The sequence below is a fragment of the Procambarus clarkii genome, chromosome 29, assembly GCF_040958095.1.
Source record: "Procambarus clarkii isolate CNS0578487 chromosome 29, FALCON_Pclarkii_2.0, whole genome shotgun sequence".
Taxonomy (NCBI): Eukaryota; Metazoa; Arthropoda; class Malacostraca; order Decapoda; family Cambaridae; genus Procambarus; species Procambarus clarkii.
In genome coordinates, this window is record NC_091178.1 from 7,266,527 (window position 1) to 7,293,527 (window position 27,001).

At 41.4% G+C, this 27,001-nt stretch overlaps 2 protein-coding genes and 1 long non-coding RNA gene across 4 annotated transcripts in view; 1 reads left to right on the forward strand and 2 right to left on the reverse strand.

Annotated features, from left to right (window-relative positions):
* LOC138369572 (fibroin heavy chain-like) lies at positions 1–12,692 on the reverse strand. The gene is made up of 3 exons (XM_069332993.1): positions 12,577–12,692; positions 9,245–11,286; positions 1–2,548 (listed from the first exon to the last, which is right to left on the reverse strand). Exons 2-3 carry the CDS (start codon positions 11,277–11,279, stop codon positions 213–215), a joined length of 4,371 nt encoding a protein of 1,456 aa, XP_069189094.1. The 5' UTR covers positions 11,280–11,286; positions 12,577–12,692; the 3' UTR covers positions 1–212.
* Positions 12,693–15,538: 2,846 nt separating this feature from the next.
* Positions 15,539–18,998, forward strand: LOC138369783 (uncharacterized). The gene is made up of 2 exons (XR_011229949.1): positions 15,539–16,835; positions 18,284–18,998. It is a non-coding gene; the product is annotated as an uncharacterized lncRNA (long non-coding RNA).
* Positions 18,809–27,001, reverse strand: part of LOC123764980 (hormone-sensitive lipase) — a 28,101-nt gene continuing 19,908 nt past the window's right edge. For both annotated transcript variants that reach the window (XM_045753284.2, XM_045753285.2), the window contains exon 12: positions 18,809–26,913. In XM_045753284.2, coding sequence (XP_045609240.2) covers positions 26,692–26,913 — 222 coding nt within the window. In that variant the 3' untranslated portion in view covers positions 18,809–26,691. The remainder of the gene's footprint in view (positions 26,914–27,001) is intronic.

The following is a 27,001-nucleotide window of genomic DNA, read 5'->3' on the forward strand; positions in this document are numbered from 1 at the left end:
TTTTGAGGATTCATTTTTATTCCCAAGAGTTTAAAATGGATACAATCATGAAGACACATTGTGAGAAACACTGGGTGTGAAGGTGTCGACGTTCCTGACGTCACGGGTTCCTGACGTCACGGGCTCTTGACGTCACGTGTTCCTGACATCATGGGCTCCTTACATTACGAGTTCCTGACGTCATGGGCTCCTTACATTACGAATTCCTGACTTCACGGGCTCTTGACGTCCACTCTGATCCCCTTGACCCCGGAGGAGTCGCCGGTGTAGGCCCCACCAGAAGCCCAGGAGGTGCCGTCAGCGCCGCCGTAGCCGCCCCCGGCGCCTCCCGTCTGGAAGCCTCCAGAGCCGGTGCACCTCACTCCGGGCTTGTTGGTGAGGCAGCCGCCCCCTCCTCCACCACCATGCCTCCCTCCACCACCACCGCTGCTCCCACCTCCACCAGCACCGAATCCACCTCCGGAACCTGATCCTCCACCGCCACCTGCTCCACCACCGCCACCTGCTCCACCTCCAAGTCCGCCGCCTGATCCTGATCCACCGCCAAATCCGCCGCCTGATCCTGATCCACCACCAAATCCGCCGCCTGAACCTGATCCACCGCCAAATCCGCCGCCTGATCCTGATCCACCGCCAAATCCGACGCCTGAACCTGATCCACCGCCAAATCCGCCGCCTGAACCTGATCCACCGCCAAATCCGCCGCCTGAACCTGACCCACCGCCAAATCCGCCGCCTGATCCTGATCCACCGCCAAATCCGCCGCCTGATCCCGATCCACCGCCACGTCCGCCGCCTGATCCCGATCCACCGCCAAATCCACCGCCTGAACCTGATCCACCGCCAAATCCGCCGCCTGAACCTGATCCACCGCCAAATCCGCCGCCTGAACCTGATCCACCGCCTGATCCTGATCCACCACCAAATCCGCCGCCTGAACCTGATCCACCGCCTGATCCTGATCCGCCGCCTGATCCTGATCCACCGCCAAATCCGCCACCTGAACCTGATCCACCTCCTGCTCCTGCTCCTCCACCTGAACCTGATCCACCACCTGTACCTGCTCCTCCACCAAATCCACCACCTGAGCCTGATCCACCTCCTGTACCTGATCCACCGCCTGAACTTGATCCACCCCAAAATCCACCTGCGGAACCTGATCCACCACCTGTACCCGTACCTGCTCCCCCACCAAATCCACCACCTGAGCCTGATCCACCCCCTGAGCCTGATCCACCTCCTGTACCTGCTCCCCCACCAAATCCACCACCTGAGCCTGATCCACCTCCTGTACCTGATCCACCGCCTGAACCTGATCCACCGCCTGAACTTGATCCACCCCAAAATCCACCTGCGGAACCTGATCCACCTGCTGAACCTGATCCACCACCTGAACCTGCTCCTCCACCAAATCCACCACCTGAACCTGATCCACCTCCTGAGCCTGATCCACCTCCTGTACCTGCTCCTCCACCAAATCCGCCACCTGAGCCTGATCCACCTCCTGTACCTGCTCCTCCACCAAATCCACCACCTGAGCCTGATCCACCTCCTGAACCTGATCCGCCGCCTGAACCTGCTCCTCCTCCAAATCCACCTCCTGAGCCTGATCCACCTCCTGAACCTGATCCGCCGCCTGAACCTGCTCCTCCTCCAAATCCACCTCCTGTACCTGCTCCTCCACCAAATCCACCACCTGAGCCTGATCCACCTCCTGAACCTGATCCGCCTCCTGAACCTGCTCCTCCTCCAAATCCTCCTCCTGAGCCTGATCCACCTCCTGTACCTGCTCCTCCACCAAATCCACCTCCCGAACCAGCCCCACCACCTGATCCACCGCCTCCAGATGCTGATCCACCCCAAGAACCACTGAAGGACCCTGAGGCACTTCCTGATCCACCGGTTCCTTTAGATCCACTAATGGACCCGGAGGCACTTCCCGATCCACCGTTTCCTTTAGATCCACTGAAGGACCCAGAGGCACTTCCTGATCCACCACTTCCTTTTGATCCACTAAAGGATCCGGAGGCACTTCCTGATCCACTGCCTCCTTTAGATCCACTAATTGACCCAGAGGCACTTCCTGATCCACCGGTTCCTTTAGATCCACTAAAGGATCCACTGGCTGATCCAGACCCGGATCCAGATCCGCTGAAAGAGAAGGATCCACTGGCAGAACCGCTTCCAGAGACTTGTTGAGCGAGTCCGCACAGCGGGCACGGCTTCTTATTGGCCTCTCTAGCAAGTCTCCCGCTGTTCCAGTCCAAGGGCGACGCTGACCGCCCTGCGCGATAGGCATGACCTCCGTGGCCAATACCTCCTCTTTTGGCGGAACTCACATAGTGAGCTACCGTGCCATCGTCTTCTCTGGAGTCATCGGTGTACTCTTTGGAGTAGTCTGCCGTGTGTGTCCCGCCGCTGACCACACCGCTGGCCCTCACACCGACACCCAGAGCTTGAGCAGTGTTGACGATGCCAGGAACGGTGAGGACCTGGGCCATCGTCCACGCCACCAACAGGAACATCGCGCTCCCCTGCATGTTCTCCTCTGGAATCAGATTAATTATGATAACTCTTATTGGTCTGCTAATAATGGACGGTCATAAATGCCATTTGTGTGCGAATATTGTTATACTTCTTTATGGCAACTCATCAGAAGCCCCTGACAAGACCTGAAACATTCTTACTTTACAATTTAATAAGGAACGTCTTTCGAAAGAAAGTACATTACCTACATTAGCAAATATTTAAAAAGGCTTAAAATACGAAAAAAATTAAAGTCTTGTGCGACATTTAAACTGATAATACACGTAATTACTTCATAATTAATATCGAATTTGTACTTTAAGTCACATATGGTTGCTATAATATATATTCCTTTGATTATTGGTATACCTCTTTAATAGTATAGAGTATATTATTATATATACCTCATATCAACAACAGTGAGACATATCAACGTCGTGCTGTCGGTCAATAGTAGTACTGTATAGCAATGTTAGCTTACCACTTTGTCATAATTACTTATTTATTTATTTATTTATATACAAGAAGGTATATTGGGGGGTTAAGAGAGTACATAGCAATGATGATTTTACATTCTTGTAAAGCCACTAGCAACCATAGCGTTTCGGGCTGGTCCTTAATCTATCAGATAATTTTAAGTAGATAATTTAAAGCAAAATTGACAAATAATGTTTACAGGTACATTGTAAGAAATTTTGACACAATAAACAAAGATTAGATTAAGACACAATAATGACTACACTATAATGACAAAGATTACAAGGTACATTAGGGTAAAATTTGAGGGTTATCAATTGAGTCATTGTAGCACAATTTGAGGATCATTTCAAGGAATAATGCAATAGAATGTGCCCTCAATATAACAACCATGATATCAGATGATATCAATGATTACAGTGATAAAGTTATATGGCTTAGGTGCATATATTGGGGGATTGGGTAGCACTAGATACAGTGCGAGTTTAAAGCACTAGGTAGGAAACTATGAAGATGAAATTATGAACTTTTTGGTTTGTTTTTGAATAAGGCAAAAGTTGGACAGCTTTTCAATTCGTTAGGGAGTGAGTTCCATATACTAGGTCCCTTTATTTGTATAGTGTTTACACAGATTACGTTTGACTCTGGGGACATCAGAGATATTTATTTCTGGTTTGGTGATTATGGGTCCTATTACATCTGTCCAGGACGATTTTCAGAGTAGGGTTCGCATATAAGAACAGGGTTTTGTAAATGTAGTTGGCACAAGAGAATGTTTGGAGTTAGTTTATGTTTAGCATATTTAGGCATTTAAACAGGGGGGCTGAATGTTGTCTGAAAGCAGAGTTTGTTATTGTTCTGATAGCAGATTTTTGCTGGGCGATGATGGACTTAAGGTAGTTTGCAGTGGTTGAACCCCATGCACCACCATGCACAGCCTTATCTAAAGTTGTTATAAAAAATTCAAGACAGGACCTTCATTGTAGCTATTATGAAATAAACTTGATGTATCTAACTCAATACCACATCCATACTCTACAACGCAGAGATGTGACTGGTCTGTGTGTATTCTTCAAACTTCACAAAATGTCTTTCCTTTATTTAGTTCCTCTATAAGTCCCTACCTCAAGAAAAATGACTAAATAGAGTAATATGGGACAATTAGATAAATATTCCTTTTGCACAAAACAGACGGATTTCGACGCTCCTTTCGTCAAAAATAATTAAAGATTCGGAACGCATTGCTCTTCAATCTCCTCTTGCCAAATATACGAAATATTACTGGTACAAAAGTGAAGGTTTTCTAGAGGCAACTGGACAAGTTCCTGCAGGATGTGCCAGACCAGCTGGGTTGAAATGGGTAGGTGGTAGTGCAGGTCACTTCAAGCAATAGCCTAACCGAACACATTATCAACAGGCAAAAGTAGAACACTCGTAACCTCCTACAGTTAACTGCAGGTTGTTCAATTGTTATATAAATGGGTGTCATGAGGGAAACCCAGGTAAGAATATCTTACATGGAGTGTGAACCTACGTTATGATAGGGTACAGTACAGCCCAACACTTGCACACACAATGTGGTCACACTGTACAAACAGCTAAGATAAAGAATACATTTACATCACAGAGGTTAGTATAGACTATACAGTAACATCCCCACTGCCGGGCCATGTATAGACCAAAATCCCTTTCAGATAGCTTTTTCTACTTGCAAAAATACATATATACAGAAATAAGCATAAAGCTTGTTGTAAATTATTTATAGGAATGAAGTCCTCTTCAAGCCAGGAATTAGATCAATTTGGACTGCTCGTTATTAAACTTTACTTCTATAAGCAAAAACCTTTTGCTAGGTTAGGCGAGTTGCTTTGGTTTGTACGTTTCTGATTAGGCAAAAACAGCTGCATTTTTTACGGAGTGGCAAATGGAGAACGGACAGGGTAGCGGGGCCATCAACAACGTAGGTATTTTGTCTCTTTTACAAACATGCAGCTTTTATATGCTACAATATTACGAGTTTACCTTCGTCATATCGGCAATATTGACTCTAATAGAGATCTTTTGCCATGAAGGAACTCGTATAAATAACCTTCGTAAAACCTCAGTACATTAGTGAGGTAAGTAGCAGAGTACTCACAGTGTACGCCGGGGAGAAGGCAATATTACCCTCGCTGGGCCTGAGCTCCACAGCGACTGTTCCCTCCACGCTCTTCCGCGCTTTTAATATCGCAGCAGGACCCCCGCCTTTGTTTGATTAGCGCCTGTCTGGGGGCATTGACTATTTATTCAGGAAGGCAATGATGAGGCAGCAAATATATTTCAGGATGGTAACGAGGATTCCCAGGACTGCAGAGGCCAGGGACGCGGCCTGACTTGCGCACTCGCCAACAGCACGTCATCACCTGGGAGCCGGCCTCCATATGCAGCAAAAAATGTTTAGTAAGAAAATGGAATTTTTATATACTGTTTTGTTTAAAAGTCGAATATATGTTTTAATAACGAAATTATTGAGAATATGTTTTGAAGGGCGTTTATAAATCGGAGCCAAAGAGAGCTACTGCATTTACGAGACTGGTGAAACTATATTGATTAACGACTGTTGATAATATGAAGGCTGCCATGCTTGTACCGCTAGGCTAATTACTGAATTTGAGTATAACAGATGTAACCCACAACAGTTGTCTAACTCCCGGGTACCTATTTACTGCTAACAATGCCATACAAAGCCCCTAAATTGTTGAATGATTCCCAGATGTTGGTTACTTCTAAAAAATGTAAAGGCTAAACAAAGAAGCACCTAATGATCATTGTGAAGACATTTATATATCTTTTACACCAAATAATTGGGGCTACATAATCCTCCCGACTTGGTGCCTTCTTTTGATAATTACTCACTAGATAAAATAAATGTGTAATACAATGGCTGCGTTCTCTACTCACAACCCCGGGTTCCGTCCGTTGGCGGGACAAAAATGGTTGGGCACGTTTGCCTTCATCAAATGTTTCTGTTCACCTAGCAGTAAATAGGTACCCGGGAGTTAACCAACTGTTATGGTTACATCCTGGGGATTCAAAATTCAAATACGTTTATTGAGTTATAAATATACACAGAGGGATGAGGTAGCTCGAGCTATTCTCACCCCGTCTTGCATCCTGGAAGTCAGTAATTCAACCTTGGGAGACCTAAGCATAAAGAATATATATATATATACACTTCTGCTAAAATTTTATAACTATATAAGATAATAAACCATAAACGTAATTACGTGACCGAGTATATTGGGTTTTATGATCATATGTAAGTATTTGTAATTACATTGCCTGTATTTCTGTGATGGACTCAAGATCACACTTACTGTATAAAGACTTCATTTCTTCTGCAACTTTATATATATATATATATATATATATATATATATATATATATATATATATATATATATATATATATATATATATATATATATATATATATACCTAGTAGCCAGAACGCACTTCTCGGCCTATATGTGTGTGTGTGTGTATTAGTATAATTTTGGGGAACATAAGTGTCATTTCTCTAATATACATGCATTTAAACACAGCAGCAGAGTGGCTATTGTTAATTTTCTTATGTATATTTTTCATTCTACGTACCATCTAGAGGGCGAAGAAACTAATAATCACTTAATCTTTCCATTTTAGTGTCCGACGCTTCAGCAGCAATGTGACATCTTCAGAAATACTTGTACACACTTTACTTTTTATTTATTTATTTATATATATATAAGAGTTGTTACATTCTTGTACAGCCACTAGCACGCATAGCGTTTCGAGCAAGCCCTTAATCCTATGCCCCGGAATACGACACCGCCAAATCGTTTATAAACCGACCATTTTACTGTTGAGTTAAACAGAGGCTACAGTTAAGGATTGACGCCCAGTAAATCCTCCCCGGCCAGGATACGAACCCAGGACAAACGTTAGGCGAGTCTTAACCACTACACCACGAGGACTTCTAAATGTGTCTTTATATTAAAGACACGGGTATACAAAGCTTACATGCAGAAATATAGACATTTATAAGTGTGGGTTCACCTCCCCTTTAAGCCCTCCATAATCGTAGAGAGCGCCGAAGAATAGGGTGAGGTGATTGCTGCCTAACTAGCTATTAGTTGTCTAGCGGGTCTACTATCTTTCCTCTGGATCAATGGAGGGCCATCAAACTTTTGAATGTTAAATGTCGAATTTACTTGAATACCGAGAATACAGCTCTCAAATAAACATGGCCTCAAGTGTATGGAGCCTCCTACAATCATTGGCTTACAGGTTCCGGAAGATGAGAGGAAATGTCAACACTGGAGAAATGCCCGACAGACCACTGGAACATTATCTAACACAGTGCACAGTTACAAACCCATTAAGATTTCAACTTAGATTCAACAGAGCAGAAGAAATTGTTAAACACATATGGCAAAATCTTACTGAAGCGACCATACGAGTCATAAATACTCATACTCCGTCCAAGTAAAACAGAAACAAGCAACACTTAGTGGGTCAGCCAGAGGCTTAGGGCCCGCGCAGGAATATCCCTAAAAAAAAAAAAAAAAAATGGCACCAATGGTGTCTGGAACACTGAAACATGGCTTTACCTCAGTGATAGTTAGATATAGGTTTAACAAAGGCACAGCCTTCACGCACAATTAGTTACTATATAACGCTTAAATTATGTTAATTATATGTGCATATCACTAAACCAACACCAAACGCCCTTGGAACTTATATGCCAATTAAAATATTACCAGCTAGATTACATTAATTCTCTATGTTAATTTGATTCTAAGTAAATTTACATAGACCCACAACATAATTTACATATGCAAATTATGTTGCAGGCATTTTTAATATGCAGTATGAAAATTAACATGGCTACTAATTAAACTAGAACATTTACTTTACACTTGAAAAGTCAATAAGATTAAAAGCCTAGTCATCAATTTTCATTTATTTACTTTTACATAATTATTGCTACATTTGTAAACTCAAGACGTTAAATTTGCTGCTGAAATTACTCTTTTACTTATCTAGTATATAAATTCACATAAGTAAAGGAATCTAGGATATTTAAAATCAATGTGAATAGCCCATTTCATAAGAAACCCCCTTGTTTCATACAAAACTGGTGAAGAGAGAAACAGAATGGTACTGGGGCCAGTAGACGAGTCACTGGATGAGTGCTTTATTGTCTGGGTGTAGTGGGGCGGACTGTGTGCAGTCACAGCACACTAGTTCACTTGCTGAGGGGCAGAGTGTTGTGGAGCACCCCACGCCCTGTGGTACCTGCCACTGGCTGTATACATGGTGATTCTCTCAGGGCACCAATGTTGTTCCACTTAGGGCACCAATGTTCCACTCAGGGCACCAATCGTGTTCCACTCAGGGCACCAATGTGTTTCACTCAGGTCACCAAGGTGTTTCACTTGCTACAAGACACCAATCGGGATCCAATATTCAGCAACTCACGTTCAATTCAAGTACAAGTACATTTATTGAGACAACAAAATACATCTCAAGGGGCTAGAGTAGCTTAGGCTATCTCTATCCTCCTCTACTTCAAGTCCCTCAAGGGGCGCACAAATCCAGTGAGTACAACTCCACAAATCACAATACAAGAATCACATTTAACATTGTAGGTTAATATAGTAAACACAACATATAAGTGTTACACTCTTGGGGCAAAATGCTTGTAGCTCCCAAGTATTCTGTCTCTCAGTAGCTCATTGTGTCATAAGGAAAGACTTATAATTCCACCTTACTTATAATTAATATAATTACTTATTTATTATTAATATTAATTAGACTTATAATTAATGTAATTAATAAGAAAGACTTATAATTAATTATTACCACATATTTGTAACTGTTGATACCTGGCTGTCCCCGGGGTATTTGTACATATTAAACTATACAATACTTCCTAGTTTGTAAATCAATATTTTAAAAGCAAGTCATGATGTTTCCCCTACTAGAGAACTACACTGAATCACATAGAAAGACAAGAGCATTACATAGAAAGACAAGAGCATTACTCAGAGACAAGATCCTTACATAGAAAGACAAGAGCATTACATAGATAGATAAGAGCATTACAGTGAAGCAGTGTGAAACACAAGAGCACCATACTGAATCAGTGTGAACCGAGCTTGAGGCTACACCTGATCACTGCTCTTCACAGCCACGCTAACACTTTTCCGGCCGTCACCTTTGACACCCACCCTCACACCCTTCACCCCTGACTGTCCGCCAGTGTAGGCCTCGCCTGTAGCCCAGGAGCCGTCGCCGCCCCCGTAGCCGCCCCCGCTGCCTCCGGCCTGTTGCCCGCCGCCTCCAGACCAGCCGCCGCCACCCCCGCCGCCCCCGCCCACCGACCCACCTAACCCGCTTCCTGATCCACCACCCGATCCACCGCCGAATCCGCCACCCGATCCACCACCGAATCCGCCACCCGATCCACCACCGAATCCGCCACCCGATCCACCACCGAATCCGCCACCCGATCCACCACCGAATCCGCCACCCGATCCACCACCGAATCCGCCACCCGATCCACCACCGAATCCGCCACCCGATCCACCACCGAATCCGCCACCCGATCCACCACCTGTTCCGTGGCTAGATCCACCACCTATTCCATGCCCAGATCCACCACCTGTTCCATGGCCAGATCCACCACCTGTTCCATGGCCAGATCCACCACCTGTTCCATGGCCAGATCCACCACCTGTTCCATGGCCAGATCCACCACCTGTTCCATGGCCAGATCCACCACCTGTTCCGTGACCTGATCCACCACCTGTTCCATGGCCAGATCCACCACCTGTTCCATGGCCAGATCCTCCACCTGTTCCATGGCCAGATCCACCACCTGTTCCATGGCCAGATCCTCCACCTGTTCCATGGCCAGATCCACCACCTGTTCCATGGCCAGATCCGCCACCTGACCCACCACCTATTCCATGACCTGATCCACCACCTGTTCCATGCCCAGATCCACCTCCTGACCCTCCACCTGTTCCATGACCTGATCCACCACCTGTTCCATGCCCAGATCCACCACCTGTTCCATGGCCAGATCCGCCACCTGACCCACCACCTATTCCATGACTCGATCCACCACCTGTTCCATGCCCAGATCCACCTCCTGACCCTCCACCTATTCCATGACCTGATCCACCACCTGTTCCATGCCCAGATCCACCACCTGATCCTCCACCTGTTCCGTGACCTGATCCACCACCTGTTCCGTGGCCAGATCCACCCCACGAACCGCTGATAGATCCAGAACCACTTCCTGATCCTCCTCCAGAACCACTGAAGGATCCAGAACCACTTCCTGATCCTCCTCCAGAACCACCGAAGGCTCCCGAACCACTAAAGGATCCAGACCCGGAGCCCGAGTGTGACCCAGAAGCACTTTCAGAACCACTGGCTGATCCAGATCCTCCAGACGCGCTGAAGGAAAACGATCCACTAGCAGAACCGCTGCCAAACTTCTTGACTTCCCTTCTGGTTCTTCCCGCCACTGACCGTCGACCTCTGCAGCCTGACCCACAGCCGCCGTAGGAGCCCCCGCTGGCTGCTGACGATGCACTGCTGCTACTGCTCGCTCCGGCACTGCCATATGCTCCGGCATTACTCCATGAACTGCTGCTGCTGGACGCTCTTGATCCAGAACCTCCATAACCGCTGCTTCCAGGTCCTCCTCCGCCGGAACACCCTCCTCCACCACATCCGCCACCACCACCACCTATTCCTCCACCACCTCCACCGGAACACCCTCCTCCTCCTCCACCGCATCCACCACCACCACCTCCACCAAGACCTCCACCAAAACCACCTCCACCAAGACCACCTGCTACAAATCCGCCTAATGTGTTTATGAAATCTGCTCCTGAACCACCAGCTCTCCATCCATGGCCGCCTCCCCCACTACCTCCGTATCCATAGCCTGCTCCCCCATTGCTTCCTCCCCCTCCTCCTCCTCCTCCTTGGAAGCCGCCTCCTCCACACGTGCTGCAACCTCCAGTTCTGAAGGAGAAGCCATATCCATGAGGGCTGCCAGGATCTCGCTTATGTCGTAACTTGTGCTCCAAGACATCCACCAAGTGTCTCTTGCTCCTCTCATGGCCAAGATCTGTACCACTGATGGCGGGGGAGAGTGTGTCGCCTATACCAGGGTCCTTCAAGGCTCCCACCAGCGTCCCCATCAGCAGCACCAACACGCCATATCCACGCATGGTTGCCCTGAAGAACAACAAACATTAGAAACCAATCAAATGAATTTCGTACGTGACTGTTTCATTGTCAAGTTTCTGACGCCTTTGGCGACGAGAAAAATGCAATAGGAAAAGGCATGAACCTACTTCAATTCTGTCAAGGAAGGCAGTAAATCACAGTTTGAGGTCAACCCCGGCTTGGTGCCTTCTCTTGATAATTACTTACTTGAGGTCAACCGCTGCAAGACAAATGCTATTTTCCTGTGACCTAGGTTTCCATCACGGACAATTTTCCTACTCGTATAACAGGGACTGAATATTTGTGAACCAGTTGCACTAGTGGTGCAAGGAAAAATAAATTGAACAGTCGTATGGCTAGCAAATAATGTACGAGTTTACCTAAGAAAATTTAAATATAATGCCGTTTGGTCGAGGATAGCGGGCATTATATCTCAAGTAAATATACTTGATAAATATACGTATATTTCATCAATACGCATCAGGTTTTGTACGCTCATTTTCCTTGTGCATAAATAGATACATTCGGTGTAACTAAGGCTGTACCGTCTCCCAGAGAGTCGAACTTGGGACTGTTGGGTATTAGCGTTACAGCATCGAAATCACTACAACAGTAAAAGAACAGTCAAAATTTTACCATGATTAGCTGTAGTTATAATACAGCATTGCATGGCTGTTTACAATAGTGTAGCCTGAGTCCGGAGCTTCAGGTGTTTCCTATCAACTACAGTACTACAAAAATTCACGTTTTCTATGGTTAGGTTAGGTGGGTTGCTTGGGTTCGTACGTTTCTGGTTAGGTTAGCACTTTGTATTTTGTATGTTGTGGCAGATCAAGAGACCTAGCCGTGCTGGAACCATTCATGTCCTGGGACACCGCCTTTAACACTAACTTCTTTTGCAATGGATAATATATATTAATATTGGGAATTCCTTTAAAATATTATTGTACTTTAAAGGTCCGGAATCTATACATAATTCCTATAGACTTACACAGTGGGTCAGGATCGTACTTCATGTGTTTTCGTGTATAAGAATCGTATACTTTATGTTTTATTAAGAATAAGAACTGTATTCTCCGTGTATTATCGTGTATAAGAACCATATACTTGACATATAAGCTCACAAAGTCTGTACTCCATATATTAGATATAAAGTTACATCAATATTGTTTTTATTCGTTGAAGTTAAATAATTCAAGCAATTAAAAACTCAATAATGAGCTCAATTTAATGTCAGTGCAGTATCTGTTGCATTTCCAGTTTATTAATTAACAACGGAATCACCTGAAGTTAACTCACGGTACAAGACGCAAGTATTTTCAGGCGGGTGCAGGTTGGTTCAGGTGGACAGCAGCAAGAGGTATCCCGCCCTGACTGCGTACAGGAAGGCTGCTCCACACTAACTGGTGTTCCCGCTCTACCTCCACGGACCTTAATATCCTCAAGGGCTGGTCCTTTTGTTTACATCCTGGTTGACCGGTTGCTTGGTATAAATTTGTGCAAGACAAAAGAATGAGGGGGCAGCCAGGTTCGTGACTGCATGATAAGGCACAACACTTCTTGGAAGGCTGAGGCTTGGGACTCAAGTTCGAACAACCAGGGCGGCCGTCCATAACCACGCCTCACTAATTTACAACAGCTTTTCGAAGTGCAAAATGCTTTGATAATTAGAGCGTTTGATTACTTGATCCTATTCTCTTGAATTTACAATAACAGCATATAACTGTGTGCCCCGTTACGTTCTGAATCTACTAGTCTTGCAAGAAGGTAATTTCGAGAACATAGCGACCAAATAATTGAGAATGCAATTAGCTTACTGCACAATGGGAATGTGCTAGTAAACGTCTCTATTAATATCAAATATTCCACCTCAAAAACCAGGTACTATGTTGCTTAGAAGAGGAAAGGCGTGACTAGAGGGCTTTCGTAGTGGCAGAAGGCTCGGTGTGTAGCCTGGAGATGATGGCAAGCCACAGGTCAAGGTTAATGACGTCTGTGAATGATGATTTGCATAATTGTTGGGGAGAGGATACTGGTGCTCCAATGATTTACAAGGAGCGTGCATCCACTGGAGAGTGAAGGAGGAGACGGAGTGTGAGGACACCCGGTGCCGCTAGACCTTCCAACACTGCAAGCTCTTGGAATTCCCGGCAAGGTTTGATTAGTCTGCTTGGGCTATTGGCTCATATTTATAGGTTAGATTTATAAATATTGTGGGATTATTTTTTAAAGGAGCCTATTGAAACAGAATTTGGCAGGAGATAACATTCCCGAGTAACATTGGCCCAGCAGCGGAGCCTGACCAAGACACCAGTATGGAACACCGACGTCTCCCCCACACCTGAGGAACACCAACACCAGCGTCTCCCCCCCATCTGAAGAACACCAACACCGGCGTCTCCTCCACACCTGAGGAACACCAACACCGGCGTTTTCCCACACCTGAAGAACACCAACATCAGTGTGTTCCCCACACCAGAGGACCTAAAAAATCTGCAAAATCCGGTTGGACCACACCCGCCCTGATGGCTTGTTTGTGTAAGTGAGTGGGACCTCGCCCGACTTGTCATCCCTGCTGCGCGTACCCGTTGAGTTGTGTTGAAGTATCCATAACGTGCACTGTTATTATGACGATGTATAACATCATGGCGGATGCGTCGTGTATACTGGAAGAAAATCTGGTGCCATGATTTATTCATTGCGAGACGTAAATGGATACCGAGTGAAACACATCAGAGAGGAAACGCATGAAGGCAGCAGAGCACATTGATCATCAAGAGTGTAGATGAGGCTGGTTGTACAACTATTGTCAGTACCTTTCACGCAACTGTACCTTTCAGGTTCCAGTAGTCGTCAGAGGCGAATGTACCTCTCAGGATGCATCAGTCCTCGTAAGAGGCGACTGTACTTCTCAAGATACAGCAACCATTCTCATCGACGCATGTACATTTCAGAATACAGCAGCCATCGTCATAGGCGCTTGACGTGTCTCGCAAGTTACAGCAGTCATCGTCAGAGATGGGCCACTCAAAACAAGGTTTTGAGTGACTTTGCAAAACAAAGTCTGCATGGTCACTCAAGGCAAAATTCCGTCATCGAAAGAATTGGAGTTTTTAATTAAATAAAGCAAAGTACAGATACGGGAGTATATAAGTATACATTTAGACTCGTTAAGAGTTTATAATAACAGTTGATTTAACGATAATCGATGAAAAATTCATCATTGAAAATTTGGGCATTGACCGATGCCCAAATGAACTACTCGCAGACAATGTGTGACAGCTTCTCTTTCCGTCAAGTGATCGCGTCACAGTAGTGAGGCCAAAACACAAGCGAGGTATGAAACTTTACAACTTGCGTTCTGATGAATGGCATAAAGAAGACTAATGAGGAACACTATGTTTGATTGCACGTTCATCGTTCGATAAACCTACCTTTCTGTCGTGTTGATAAGACTGGGCATATGTGCAGTCATTCACGTGATTTTTGGGTCTGACTACGAGGTACAAAGTCATTCGTGGGATTTTTTTTAGTATGATTACGAGGTGCAAAGTCATTCATAGGATTTTTTAGTATGACTAAGGGGTGCAGTCATTCACGGGATTATTGGGTATGAGTACTCAATAAACGTACAGTACTTGAACTTGAACCAAAGAACTGAGGTTAAAGGTTTCAGTAGCCAGTTAGGAATTTGTAGTCGATAACTAATTATGTTTATTTTACTTATTTCAACTTCCTAAGAGCATGTGGACCACAATAACATTTAAATTTGCTCCTGCGTTCCTGACATGCATTGAGAAAGATGTTTTATATTTTTCTGTACGAAAATTAAAAATTCTAGGGTAGTCTGCTAAAGTTGATAATCATTCACATTTAATATACTAGCCTTGAGTTCTATCCAATTTAGATCCAAGAAATTTAAATGATCCAATTATTACAATTTTAGTTTTCAGTTTTAGTGTTGTAATTATCCCTCTGCAGTTCCTTAATCAGTCAAGAGTTAATAGCAAATTGTATGCCCGATTCCCGAACAGGACAGAAATGGTTGAGCACGTTTCCTTTCACCTAATGGCTCTGTTTACCTAGCAGTAATTCTAAGTACCCGGGAGTTAGTCAACTACTGAGTTGGATCCTGAGGAAGATCAGCAATTCGACCTTGGGAGGGACCTCTAATCCCATGTGTGAGATCTGCATCATTTACACATTCTTATCCATTTACCTGTTCTTATATACAACCTTGTTCCCATCAGTGCCACAATATCCGATTTAGTGACCAATTTTTTGTAGATTATCTGATCTTTATGCTTGTCTGACTGTAGGTTTGAGAGGTGCTGGGGCGTCGGGAGTGACGCTCACGACCCCGGGTCATTGGCAGATGGGATTTCCTGAGCTGATGTGCTGATCTGATGATTAGACCTCATTCCTATAGTCTTGGGTCAGTACCGACTCCATGTCCTGACCCGGACGTAATGGGCTGCCATCCTGGATAAGGCATCTCAATACTGTTCCTCATCCATTGTAAATCTTCCCTTAATTCCCTTTAATAAAGGCAGACACCTCCATTGCTGCCCCTGAACCCCTATCACCTTCCTCCGGCCTCCTGTCCCTCAGATTTCGAAGCACCCCTTCTCTTCCCTCCGCTTCCCCCCGGACTCTCCATTAAAAATCCCTCGAGACAGCCTATGTACACACAAGTGACTTTTGTTTCCTTCGGGGTGAACCTCAAGGCCAGTCAGGTGTCTTACATGTCACGCTCGAGCGAGGAGAGGAGTGGAGGGATAGAAAGGGAGTAAGGTGAGAGAAGGAAAGGGGATGGAGAAAGATGGAGGGAGGCATCAGAAGGTAAAAAAGAGAAAGATTATGGCGACAATAGAATACAGGAAGCAGAAAGAACGAAAATCGTTGGTGAGGGAGAACAAGGGAGGATGTGATAACAAGGATGAAGGAGGCGCAACAGAGGACAACAAAGAAAGAAAAGACAGCCCTGGAGAAAGTGAGAGACGAGAGGGGGAGAACATGCGGATGGTGGAAATAGTAACACTGACAGCAAACATGAAAAGGAAATAATATGAAGAAAACGCTAACAAAAAGAGGACTAAGGATCCTTATTGGAAAAAACAGACGTATTAAGAATGGTTCAAGTTCAAGTTCAAATGGTGACGTCTATCCAGAACAACGGCAATTTGTCAAACTAACAAGAAATGATAAAAACAAAAAAGAAAGGTTAAGTGATTATGAAGTACATACAGCAGGGCAGAGATAAATCCTAGTGTATAATAAAATAAATAATTTAGGAGAATAACTTTCTAAGAAGCAATGTCTTTCTGAAGATGAGGTTTCTATGCTTGGATACAATAATCCAAGTGATTATTGGATTAATTGCACCAGAGATTTATACAGTTGAATAACTACCATCTTTTTCTTAAAGTCAACAGTACGCTTTATTCCTAGGATTTGAATCGGCTTTTTTTTTTTTACTGCCGCTCCCACTTGTTGTGCAACTTTCAGAGTGATGGAGTCTGACTCCAAGGTTATTTTCTTCATCAGTCTGCTGCAAGGTAATGCTCTTAATTTGGTAGTTATGACGTAGGTTGTTATGCCCCACATGCAAGATCTCGCATTTTTAGATATTAAAAAGCATTTGCCAGTCTTCTGACCATTTGTGGAGTTGTATGTAGTATGTAGTTCTCTTTTGTAAGGCCTCAATATAATTTTCACTTCCCACTTTACCGTAAATCTTAGTGTCATCTACGAAATTTTATGATGTAATTTGTAATATTCTCATCCATGTTGTTGATGTATATGACACAAAAGTTCGGTCCCAAAATAAACCACTGTGAAACCCCATTTCTCCAGTCGTATTTTTTTCTATTTAGCATGACCCCTTTGTTTTCTCCATTCTAGTATTCTACCATTCATTCCATGTGCCTGTAATTTCCTTGCTAGTCTTTCATGTGATGCCGTACCTAAAGCTTTAGCAAAATCCATGTATATTACATCCACCGGAGGTCCTTTGAGAGCCGGTTACCATTTCCAAAAATGCGAGCAGGTTCGTAAGGCTGGATGATTTTTTAACTCAAGTTGCATCGATTTTTCAAGATTGTTCGCTGTGAGATGGTGAATTACTCCTTCCCTTAGAATTCTCTCCGTGAGCTTACAGACGTGTTGTCAAGCTGATCGCATGGTAGTTTTCTGCTAAGCTCTTTTTGCCTTTTTTAAAAAATGTGTGACATTTGCATATTTCCAGTCTAGAGGAACTATCCTTTGGTTTGTATGGAGCTGCTTTGTACGGGCCAATAGGATTTCTGCAGTTTCATTTATTTATTATGTTCTATGAGAGTGAGAGAGAAGATATATAAAGAGGAAGAGAGGGAGGAGGAGAAGGGGACAGTGAGTGTACAAGGCAACAGGTGCTCACAAGAGAAAATATTTACATTTCTGTTAACTCAAAAGCTGTGGCAAAATTTAGTACAGTAGAACAAATGAGAATAACAAAATAATACAAACGTGAACAATATAATGAAAATTCCAATTAAAAATAAAGGCAATGTAAAGGAGATCGACCACTAACTGCAAGAACAACACAGTGTTAAGGACACAACCTAAAGCACAAATCAACAGTATCTTCATGTAAAATATAAATACTGTATCTCCTTTACATAAAAAACTTGACGATTTGATGATTAAAGAATAGGCAAGGTGTCCCTGAATGCAATAATCAACAGAGCATCATGAATTGTAAATAGTATTTGTTTACATACCAAACAGAGTACACAAGTCCTCCCCCACACTGCTGACCGAGGAAGGCTCCCCTCATGGCCCCACTTGTCCATATTCCCATTTTAGTCAGATGTGAGCACACCTTTGTCCATCCTTGCCTTCTATATACTTCCATACATGAGAAAACCTCTCTACCTCAAACTCTTAAGCACTTACCCCCCTATTAAGACATGCAAGGTTTTGTCTCTTATTCTAGCTGCATAAACTGATTTGTTTAAACCCACAGACAAGCAGAGCTGAATCACTGACCTCGCTGGTTCCCAAGGTCAACCACCACAAGTCCTGCAACACCTGCCGAGGAACTCCTGAGTCAAGGTTTACACTTGGAAGAAAGCCTGCTGACGAAATCACACCGATGATAATTGATATTACTGAATATGTAGTTATAAATGTTCATAAGTATTTGATCAGTGCTGCATAAGTTAGTATTTATTTTTATTAGTTATTAATCAATGTGGCACACTACATATTAGGTATAGTTCAAATGCAAGCAGATCAGTACATTATGCACGCAAATATAATAAGTGTCATGTAATCATTTACTGTACCACTTTGTATTATCATACCAATTGATACCTGAAGATAACACCAAGTCTGAGATAACATAAATATTAAATATCAGTAAATTACTCCAATGCATAAAATTTTAACCTTTCACAACCCTTGCACAATTTTAAATCATTACAATTGAATATTAAACGAAACAGTATACAGTACCATGAAGGTTGCTTAGGCTAAAAAATCAACTTAAAATATTCTGCAATTTATTAATTTCATAAAAAAACTGAAGGGTACATCATGGCTAAAACCCAAATTTGTGAGTTAAAACCATTTGTGACCTATGTGCTGCCATTATAAATGTTTGTTGCAAGGACTGTATACATGCATATATACATATAACATACATATACTGTATACTTAAAAATAAAATCTGGAATGTAGTTAGTCATAACATTTATTTCAATCCTGGCTACTTTCTATACAGGCAGGTCTAAGTAATTATCAAAAGAAAGCATTAAGCCAATATGACTATACAGTACTGTATAGCATTATTGAAGTTACAGGTAAAAGCGAGGTACAGTACTTAAAATGCTGATGTGAGAGCAGAAACAAACTTAGTTGCATTGAATAAATTTATTTCCTTAAAGGAGTATACCTAGTGATATTTCATCTACGAGAATTGGTGGGAATCAGAAAGCATGGTTATTTTGCAAACCTCGGTATAATATGAGCTGTTCGGCAGAATGACGCAAGATATTTTAGGCAATAAGAGGCAAATTTCTATCCCATAATTGACCCAAGTCCACAAAGTACCGAATGGCCTTAAAATAAAAGACACATTTGAAATGGTTATTTTTGAAAAATTAATATACATTACCCTATTTCCAATTGGCAGAAGGTGTTAGCTAGACTTGGGCTTTCTATGGGATATTGTTACACAGGAACTACTGATGATGATTTGAGAGATGCCGATTTCACAATGTGTGCCCATAAACACACACAGGGTGGCTGTCTGAATGTTTACATGCTCATACACACACATGGCTTTGGTTCCAAAATGTGAACCTATAAACACGCACACATTTTTATGAAATAAAATCCATAAAAAAGGCTGAGAAACTAGAAAGCCATATTATATAGTTTAAATTGTAAATGTAGATAAAGGGTATTGAATGGTATTCTCAATCGACTTGAGAATGGTCCAGGACGGACCGAAACGTCGTCGTCCCTTCACCTTCTAGTGTGGTCTGGTCAACATACTTTAACCACGTTATTGTGACTCATCGCCTGCACAAGGGTATTGAATATATTATATAAAATATGTAAGTTTAAATATAATGAACTAAAGTAAAGACCAAGGTTAATAGCTAATGAGGCCAAGATAACTGATGCACCACTTGCATTGTGGTTCATGAGGCCAAATTAACTGACACCTCCCTGCTTTGTTGTTCATGATGCCAAGTTAACCGACACCTCCCTGTTTTGGGGCTCACGAGACCAAGTTAACCGACACCTCCCTGCTTTGTGGTTCATGAGGTCAAGTTAACTGCCACACCCATTGGCCTCCTGAACCATTGTAGTTCAGGAGTCCAAGGTAACTGATGCACAACATGCATTGTGTAAAATAACCAGTCTCTTCATTTTTAATAATATGCTGAGTATCAGTTGAAAACAGGATATAATACTTAATTATGGTGTAACTACTTAGCTCGTAACTTAAACACACATAATGAAATCTCATGTACTTATTATTTTATGTTGAATTGTAAAAAAAAAAACTATGTGTAAATAAAATAAAGCAGGCATCTTACTTGAAAGATAACAATACTAATCATAAATATTTGACATTGTGACTAGCATGCAATTTAAGTGTATTTTTTCCAGCAATTGTGTTTTAGCCATCCACCTACAATCAAAGGTAAGTGGATGTCAGTACAGTACAACTAAGGTGGGACTATGTTAGCACAGTACTACAATCAAAGGTATTACAATGTCAGTGCTGTAATTTCATGATTTATGTGACAATAACTATGCACAGAAATAATACTGAATACAAACAAACAAATGGAATAAACATTCAACATTCATCACCACAATAATAATGAAACAACACTTTCTGCGTTGAACATAAAGCATGGACCTCATCTCTCATTGCTCTGTAAGCAATAGTGGGTTAACTATACTGTTCACCCATATCTATAATAGAGAATGTCTGACTGTCTGTGGTTGGAGGCCAGATATTTAGGGCTAGTCACTCATCTCTTCAGGATGACACATGGGTGGTAGGTGATCTATCTTGAGGTTAGCTTGAGATGATTTCTGGGCTTAGCGTCCCTGTAGTTCGGTCCTCGACCAGGCCCCCTTTTTGTTATTGTCATAAACAGTTCAGGGATGGCTTCTTTGCCCCTCTATCTCCAAATGCAACACCCAGTGACTCTTGTGAAGTCAGAAATTATGATTTTGTATACAGGTACTAGTGTTTTTCAACTGTTTTTCAGCCATTTATAATGCAGCACAGTATATATATAACAATGGGGCTGCTTATTCCTTATTATTACAGCATTGCACCAAAGTAACAATAGTATTGAATCCCGGGTGAGACAGACATGGTTGGGTATTTTTCCTATCGTCTAATGCCCCTGTACACCTAGCAGTATATAGGTACCCAGGAGTTAGTCAACTTCTTGTGGGGTTACATGCTTGGGGGTGTCAGTAATTTTGACGTTAGGGAGGGGAGACTTTGACAAGCCTAATATATACATTTGCTGGCTGCCTGTCCCCCAGTATAATGATTTATTATTAAATTATATTTACAGTAATGTATGAATAGTTTTTATTTAATGAGGATAGGTACTGTTCAGGCTCAAGTACTGGCAACAAACAATAAGGGAATTTATTATTATTTTTAATGTATCCACCCACATTATTTATGTGGGTGGATACTGTACTAATATACTGTCTGGATACTGTCTCATATTGTTCAGCATTTATAAGTTGCTAATGCATCTAATTTACCAGAATTAATTACAGGATTGTTTCATGAAGGATTCCAGACCAAAAACATAACCAGACACGACAGTTCATCCATGAAGTGTTGAACAAAGTGTGCCCCAAGTCAAATTAGGATCATTATGTGTATTCTAACACTGCAATAACAAAAAAAGCTTTTCTCATAAATATGTTTAGCTGGTATATGCACGTTATTTGTACATTTATTCTCTTTTTCCTACCAAGCAAGCCTGCTGTGTATAAAATGGAAGTGTACGTTCTGCAAAGGGAACTTTTCTTCAATTACTTGAAAGAAGATTTAACTAAAACGATTTGTCGAGAATTCACAATACAATGTTGACAATGAGTATGGCACAGCTTAACACACACACACACACACACACACACACACACACACACACACACACACACACACACACACACACACACACACACACAGAGCTATACAAGTCCTACCTTGTAACGGACTACAGTAACCACTCAAGCAACAGTCACGCTACAATTCCTACACATACAACAAAGACTGTAACACAGGAATAAAGTAATAGTTGTCATCAATGATTTATATAATTAATGTCTTACCTCGATAACTTTTATTGACGTAATATTTATTAAAGGTATCATTATAACATTTACTAAAGAACTTCTCTAATCAGAAAATGTTATGTATTATCCAATACAAAAATAAATTAATGATAACAAAATGCCTCCAAGATATTGCATACATACTGTACTACCATTATTGTAAATAAGTCCAGCACATACATACATACATACATACATACATACATACATATATACATATATATAAAAGAGATTCAGTTACATGCCTTCAACAAATATATTTAATAACCCAAACAATTTTAAAACATGACACCATACAGCCACATAAAAAATCCTTGTACAAAAGACTTAGGTGCTGGTATATATATATAAATGATCAACAATGGGCTTTACCTTGCACACTCTACAACAAAAAATACCTGCAGATTATCCCTGTTTAGCACACCTAGTTATAGTTCAGATTTAAATTATAAATCCTCAGCATGTGGTTATCATCAAAACTGCACCATCAAAGTTGTGTGAAAGAATATATAAAAATTATGCAACAAGATTTGCATTAAGGGAATGATACATTTACATACACAGAAAAGGAATAAAAAACAAAAACAAAAATGATGTGTTCCGTAGTTTGAGTGTATCAAGATGCTGGGGTCATTTTTGATGCCACACGAGTTCTGACTAGTTCACGACTCGAGTGTTCAATCTGGATGCTACTTTTATGTATTTTTTTTTTTGCTTGTATATATTGTACGTAAAGCTCTTTCTGACATAGCTCAAGGAAGTGTTTTGTAACCCATTTCTTTGATGTGAATCTCTCTGGGAATGTCATTCAAACATTATCGGTAGAGATGAAATTACATTTGATATCCACAGGCCACTAGTACATGATAGCCTCATCACATATGCATGCAATTATAAATTATCAAAATAAGGTGCCAAGCCTGGAAGACTATTTAGCACTGTCACACAATATTCAGAAATAGTTAGATATCATTCAGATTCCAATACTGGTGTAAGAGCAAAAATATACATATATATAGGGAGTAATGTCAAAGGTATCAGATTCACCAATGGTTTTGTCAAAAAATATGTACCTCAAAGAAATATTGGGGAAAGAAGATTCATCATTATCCTAAAAATCCGGACATTCTACAAGACTGTGCATAACTGTTAGCAAGACAATGCAGATCCAAGAGTAAAGTGCAAGATTCTGTTGCATTAAGTGCCCATGAGAAGAGGCCTTGGCACCATAGATGACATCTCCCCTAAGAAAAGGGGGATGCTGTTCTTGTTCTCGAGTGGTAGAATGGACTACTTAACCAACAATTTTCACACAATACATTAATAAACCTGAGCTTAAACACATTATTCTCCTCTGAGGTAATTATTATTAACCAACTGCACTGGAGCCAAACATTAGGCACTAATAAAATATTTTGCATATAAACTTTATAATCAACCAACAATGTAGACTGCTACAACCATAATGAAACAAAACATCATCTCAAGACAGAGCAACAACATTTAATAAAACTCTATCAACCAAAGAGAAACTTTAAAATAGAAAAAGGTTCCTGTTCTATCTTCTAGCTATTGCATACTAGTCTATGGTCAGTGCCAGACCATATACAATAGATACACATACTTCATATCACCTAATTCAGTCCACTCATCCAATATCACACACTATTTTCTTTTTTACATTTACAAATGATTCATTCTTCTATTGGTGTATCTTTGTCTTACTAACAACAGACATCTCACGTGTTTCGTACAATATTTTGGATGCCTCAGCTACCACTTCCTAAAAGCTACCAAATGTGATAACTGATGACCAAATAAAAAAAAAAAATGTACTCATCAATTCATAACATTATGTTACATATGCACCATTTCTGGTCATTGATATTGGCAAAAGCAAATGTGTACATATTTGTTGTCTGACTGCACAGTCAAACAAGAGCACATAGACATAAACTATATGAGAACATAATTAAATCTGTCAACAAAATCCAAGATGACTAACAGCACTGTTGAGAATATGACTCTTTGTGCAACAGCAATATATACATATAAATGCTTACTGGACTTGAAGAATTAGACGTCTTCTGACTTCTGTACTTGCTCACTGTTATAATGGGAGATTCTTTCTTGCCTGTGATAACTGCATTTCAACATTAGAATTAACATTAACAATCATAAACACTATTAAAGATGATACATAACAAGACAAATTACATTCTAATGACTAGTTAGATCATGTCACAGATCTAGGTGAAAACAGCAAACAGAAATGTAACAATCACAATGAATGAATGATTAATGAAAGTAACATTAATGGTAATGTTAGGAAATGTAAATGCCAATTGGCTTCCCCCTAGCAGTTCACTAAAGCACAACAGACCATAAAATTATATTCAAAAACCCAACACTGAATTTAGTGAAACACCTGTTTTCTAGTAGACCACTCAATAGCTAATCACTCTTACAGCCTTTAAGTACCCAAGCCTAGTACTGTACTAGCCTAGTACTAGTAAGTACCCAAACCTAGTAGCTTATGACCCGTGAGTGCCTACCAGGTACCACGACCAGTAACTGGCCCACTCGGGTCGAGGGAAGCCTGGCAATCAGAAATCACCACAGAATCAACCAACGGACTCAACAGAAACCCACAAATGCTCCAAAACAAGTAACTGCTTAAAGAAACTTGTAACTCTGATGAAACCACGCAAAAAACTTTTATCATTATAAAATCCCCCACCTAGATACATGCAACCATGGGTCTTGTTTGCCAACCATCCCATTCACCAGTTGGGGGATGGGAAGCTACTGAGGGGCTCCCCATTCACTGGGTGGGGGTTGGGGGGAGCTACTGAGTGGCTTCCTATTCACCGGGTGGGGGATGGAGAGCTACTGAGTGGCTTCCTATTCACCGGGTGAGGGATGGAGAGCTACTGAGTGGCTTCCTATTCACCAGGTGGGGGATGGAGAGCTACTGAGTGGCTTCCTATTCACCAGGTGGGGGATGGAGAGCTACTGAGGGCCTCAAGTCAGATTGCCGAGAGGGCCCCTCAGTAGCTCCCCAATACTGGCTCCATCACTGAGTACAAATCACATCCTTCACCTGTAATAGTCTACAGCACTGTTATGTTTGTAATAAAATATATATGTTGTACCTAACATTGCCTAACAAGCTGAATTTTCCTGAAATGTCATATTTTTAAACAAAAAATTTATCATAAAATTTTCCTTTACATTATATATTATTGGATTTGTTTTTAATTTGACTTGAAAGAACATAGAAATTTGATCAAACCTAACATAACAAATCAGCCTTTCATGTTCTTAACATAGCATAATAATATTCACCTGAATAAAACAATTTGGAAAGAAATATTTGAAAATAACAAAAATCACTGCTTGTTAGACAAGCCAGGCCTTGCATATTAAGCCATGTAATGTGGTTCTGTCAATAAACCTTTTTTATTGTATGATCATTAGATACTAACTAATGAAAGTGGACAGTTCTGGATCACCCTATTGCAATGATACAACATTAAGTGATAATATAAATAACTGAGCTGTATACTCATCTCTTATCATTGAATGAATTAACTATATGAAGCCAGACAAGAAACAAGGCAAGTTAATAATCTTGTGATCAGCTCCTCACACTTCCTTGGGTCGAGCTGAGCATGACTGTGGTGCACCTCCGTTAATGTTTTGCTCATACTGAATTGTACTTGTGTTAGAACATTTCAGCACCAGCACATGGAGATTGGTGCATAATTAATACCTCTTGTAACATCCAATGACATGGGAAACTATTTCGAAAGAAAATAGAGGTACATTATTTGCAGTTGATGAGAGAGAGAGTTGTTGCATTAGTTTACAGCTTAGTCAAGCAAGTAACATTCCAGTTCTTTCCAAACATTTTAGTCTAGTATTGATGCTATGATAAATATAATAAAAAGAGAGTACTGTACTTGTAAAAAACTGACATCAACAATGCAATGAGGTTTGATGCTGAATTAGGCAGTTACAAAATTCTTACATTTAAGACCTTGTATAATCAACTTGCTATAAAAGCCTCAAATGCAAACTCAAAATGTAATGATTCAGAAGTGCGGACAATATTGCATTCATAACATGTGTTCGTGATTACATTATTTCTTAGAGCAGCATTAATACTATACTCAATATAAACTCACTACAGCTAAAGAGCTGAGAATTAAGTCTCCACAAGTGTTTATGCTTCAGTAATTACTGGTATACAAATTCTATTTTGTCTCAAAAGCTTTGAAACATACATATAAATGTATCTATTCAAAAGTATATAAATCTTAATCCCTTAAAAAGTAAAAATACTAAAATATAAAAACTCATTAAATGGTTGCATTAAAGCATTGGCACAAAATTGCAAGCTGCTAATTTTTACTCATATGGGTCTCGCATTATATAAATTAAAAATACCTGACTTTGATTATGCGTTGTCACATACTCTTCAAAAGCACATACCAACTGCAAATTCTGAGAATGAGCATGACTTAACTCTTGGTATCACCCCTTTGCATTTTCTTCCCTTTCTTCTATACCAAGCAGTTGTTTTATGCGTGAAATGGACTTCTTACACCCAGAGTGAGCCTCTTGTGACACTAATGACAGATTGAGAAATCCATGGGGAAGACTGCTCAAAATATCAATAGTGACTGGTACACCCAGGGACTTTAATGTCTTGGCCATGGTAACATCATCATCCAAGCAGAAGTCATATTCTACAGTCTGAAACAGGGTAGAGAATAGCTACAATGAGGTGCTACAATTAATAAGGGAATACCTAATTAGTGATTTAGCTCAGGAATTATACAAC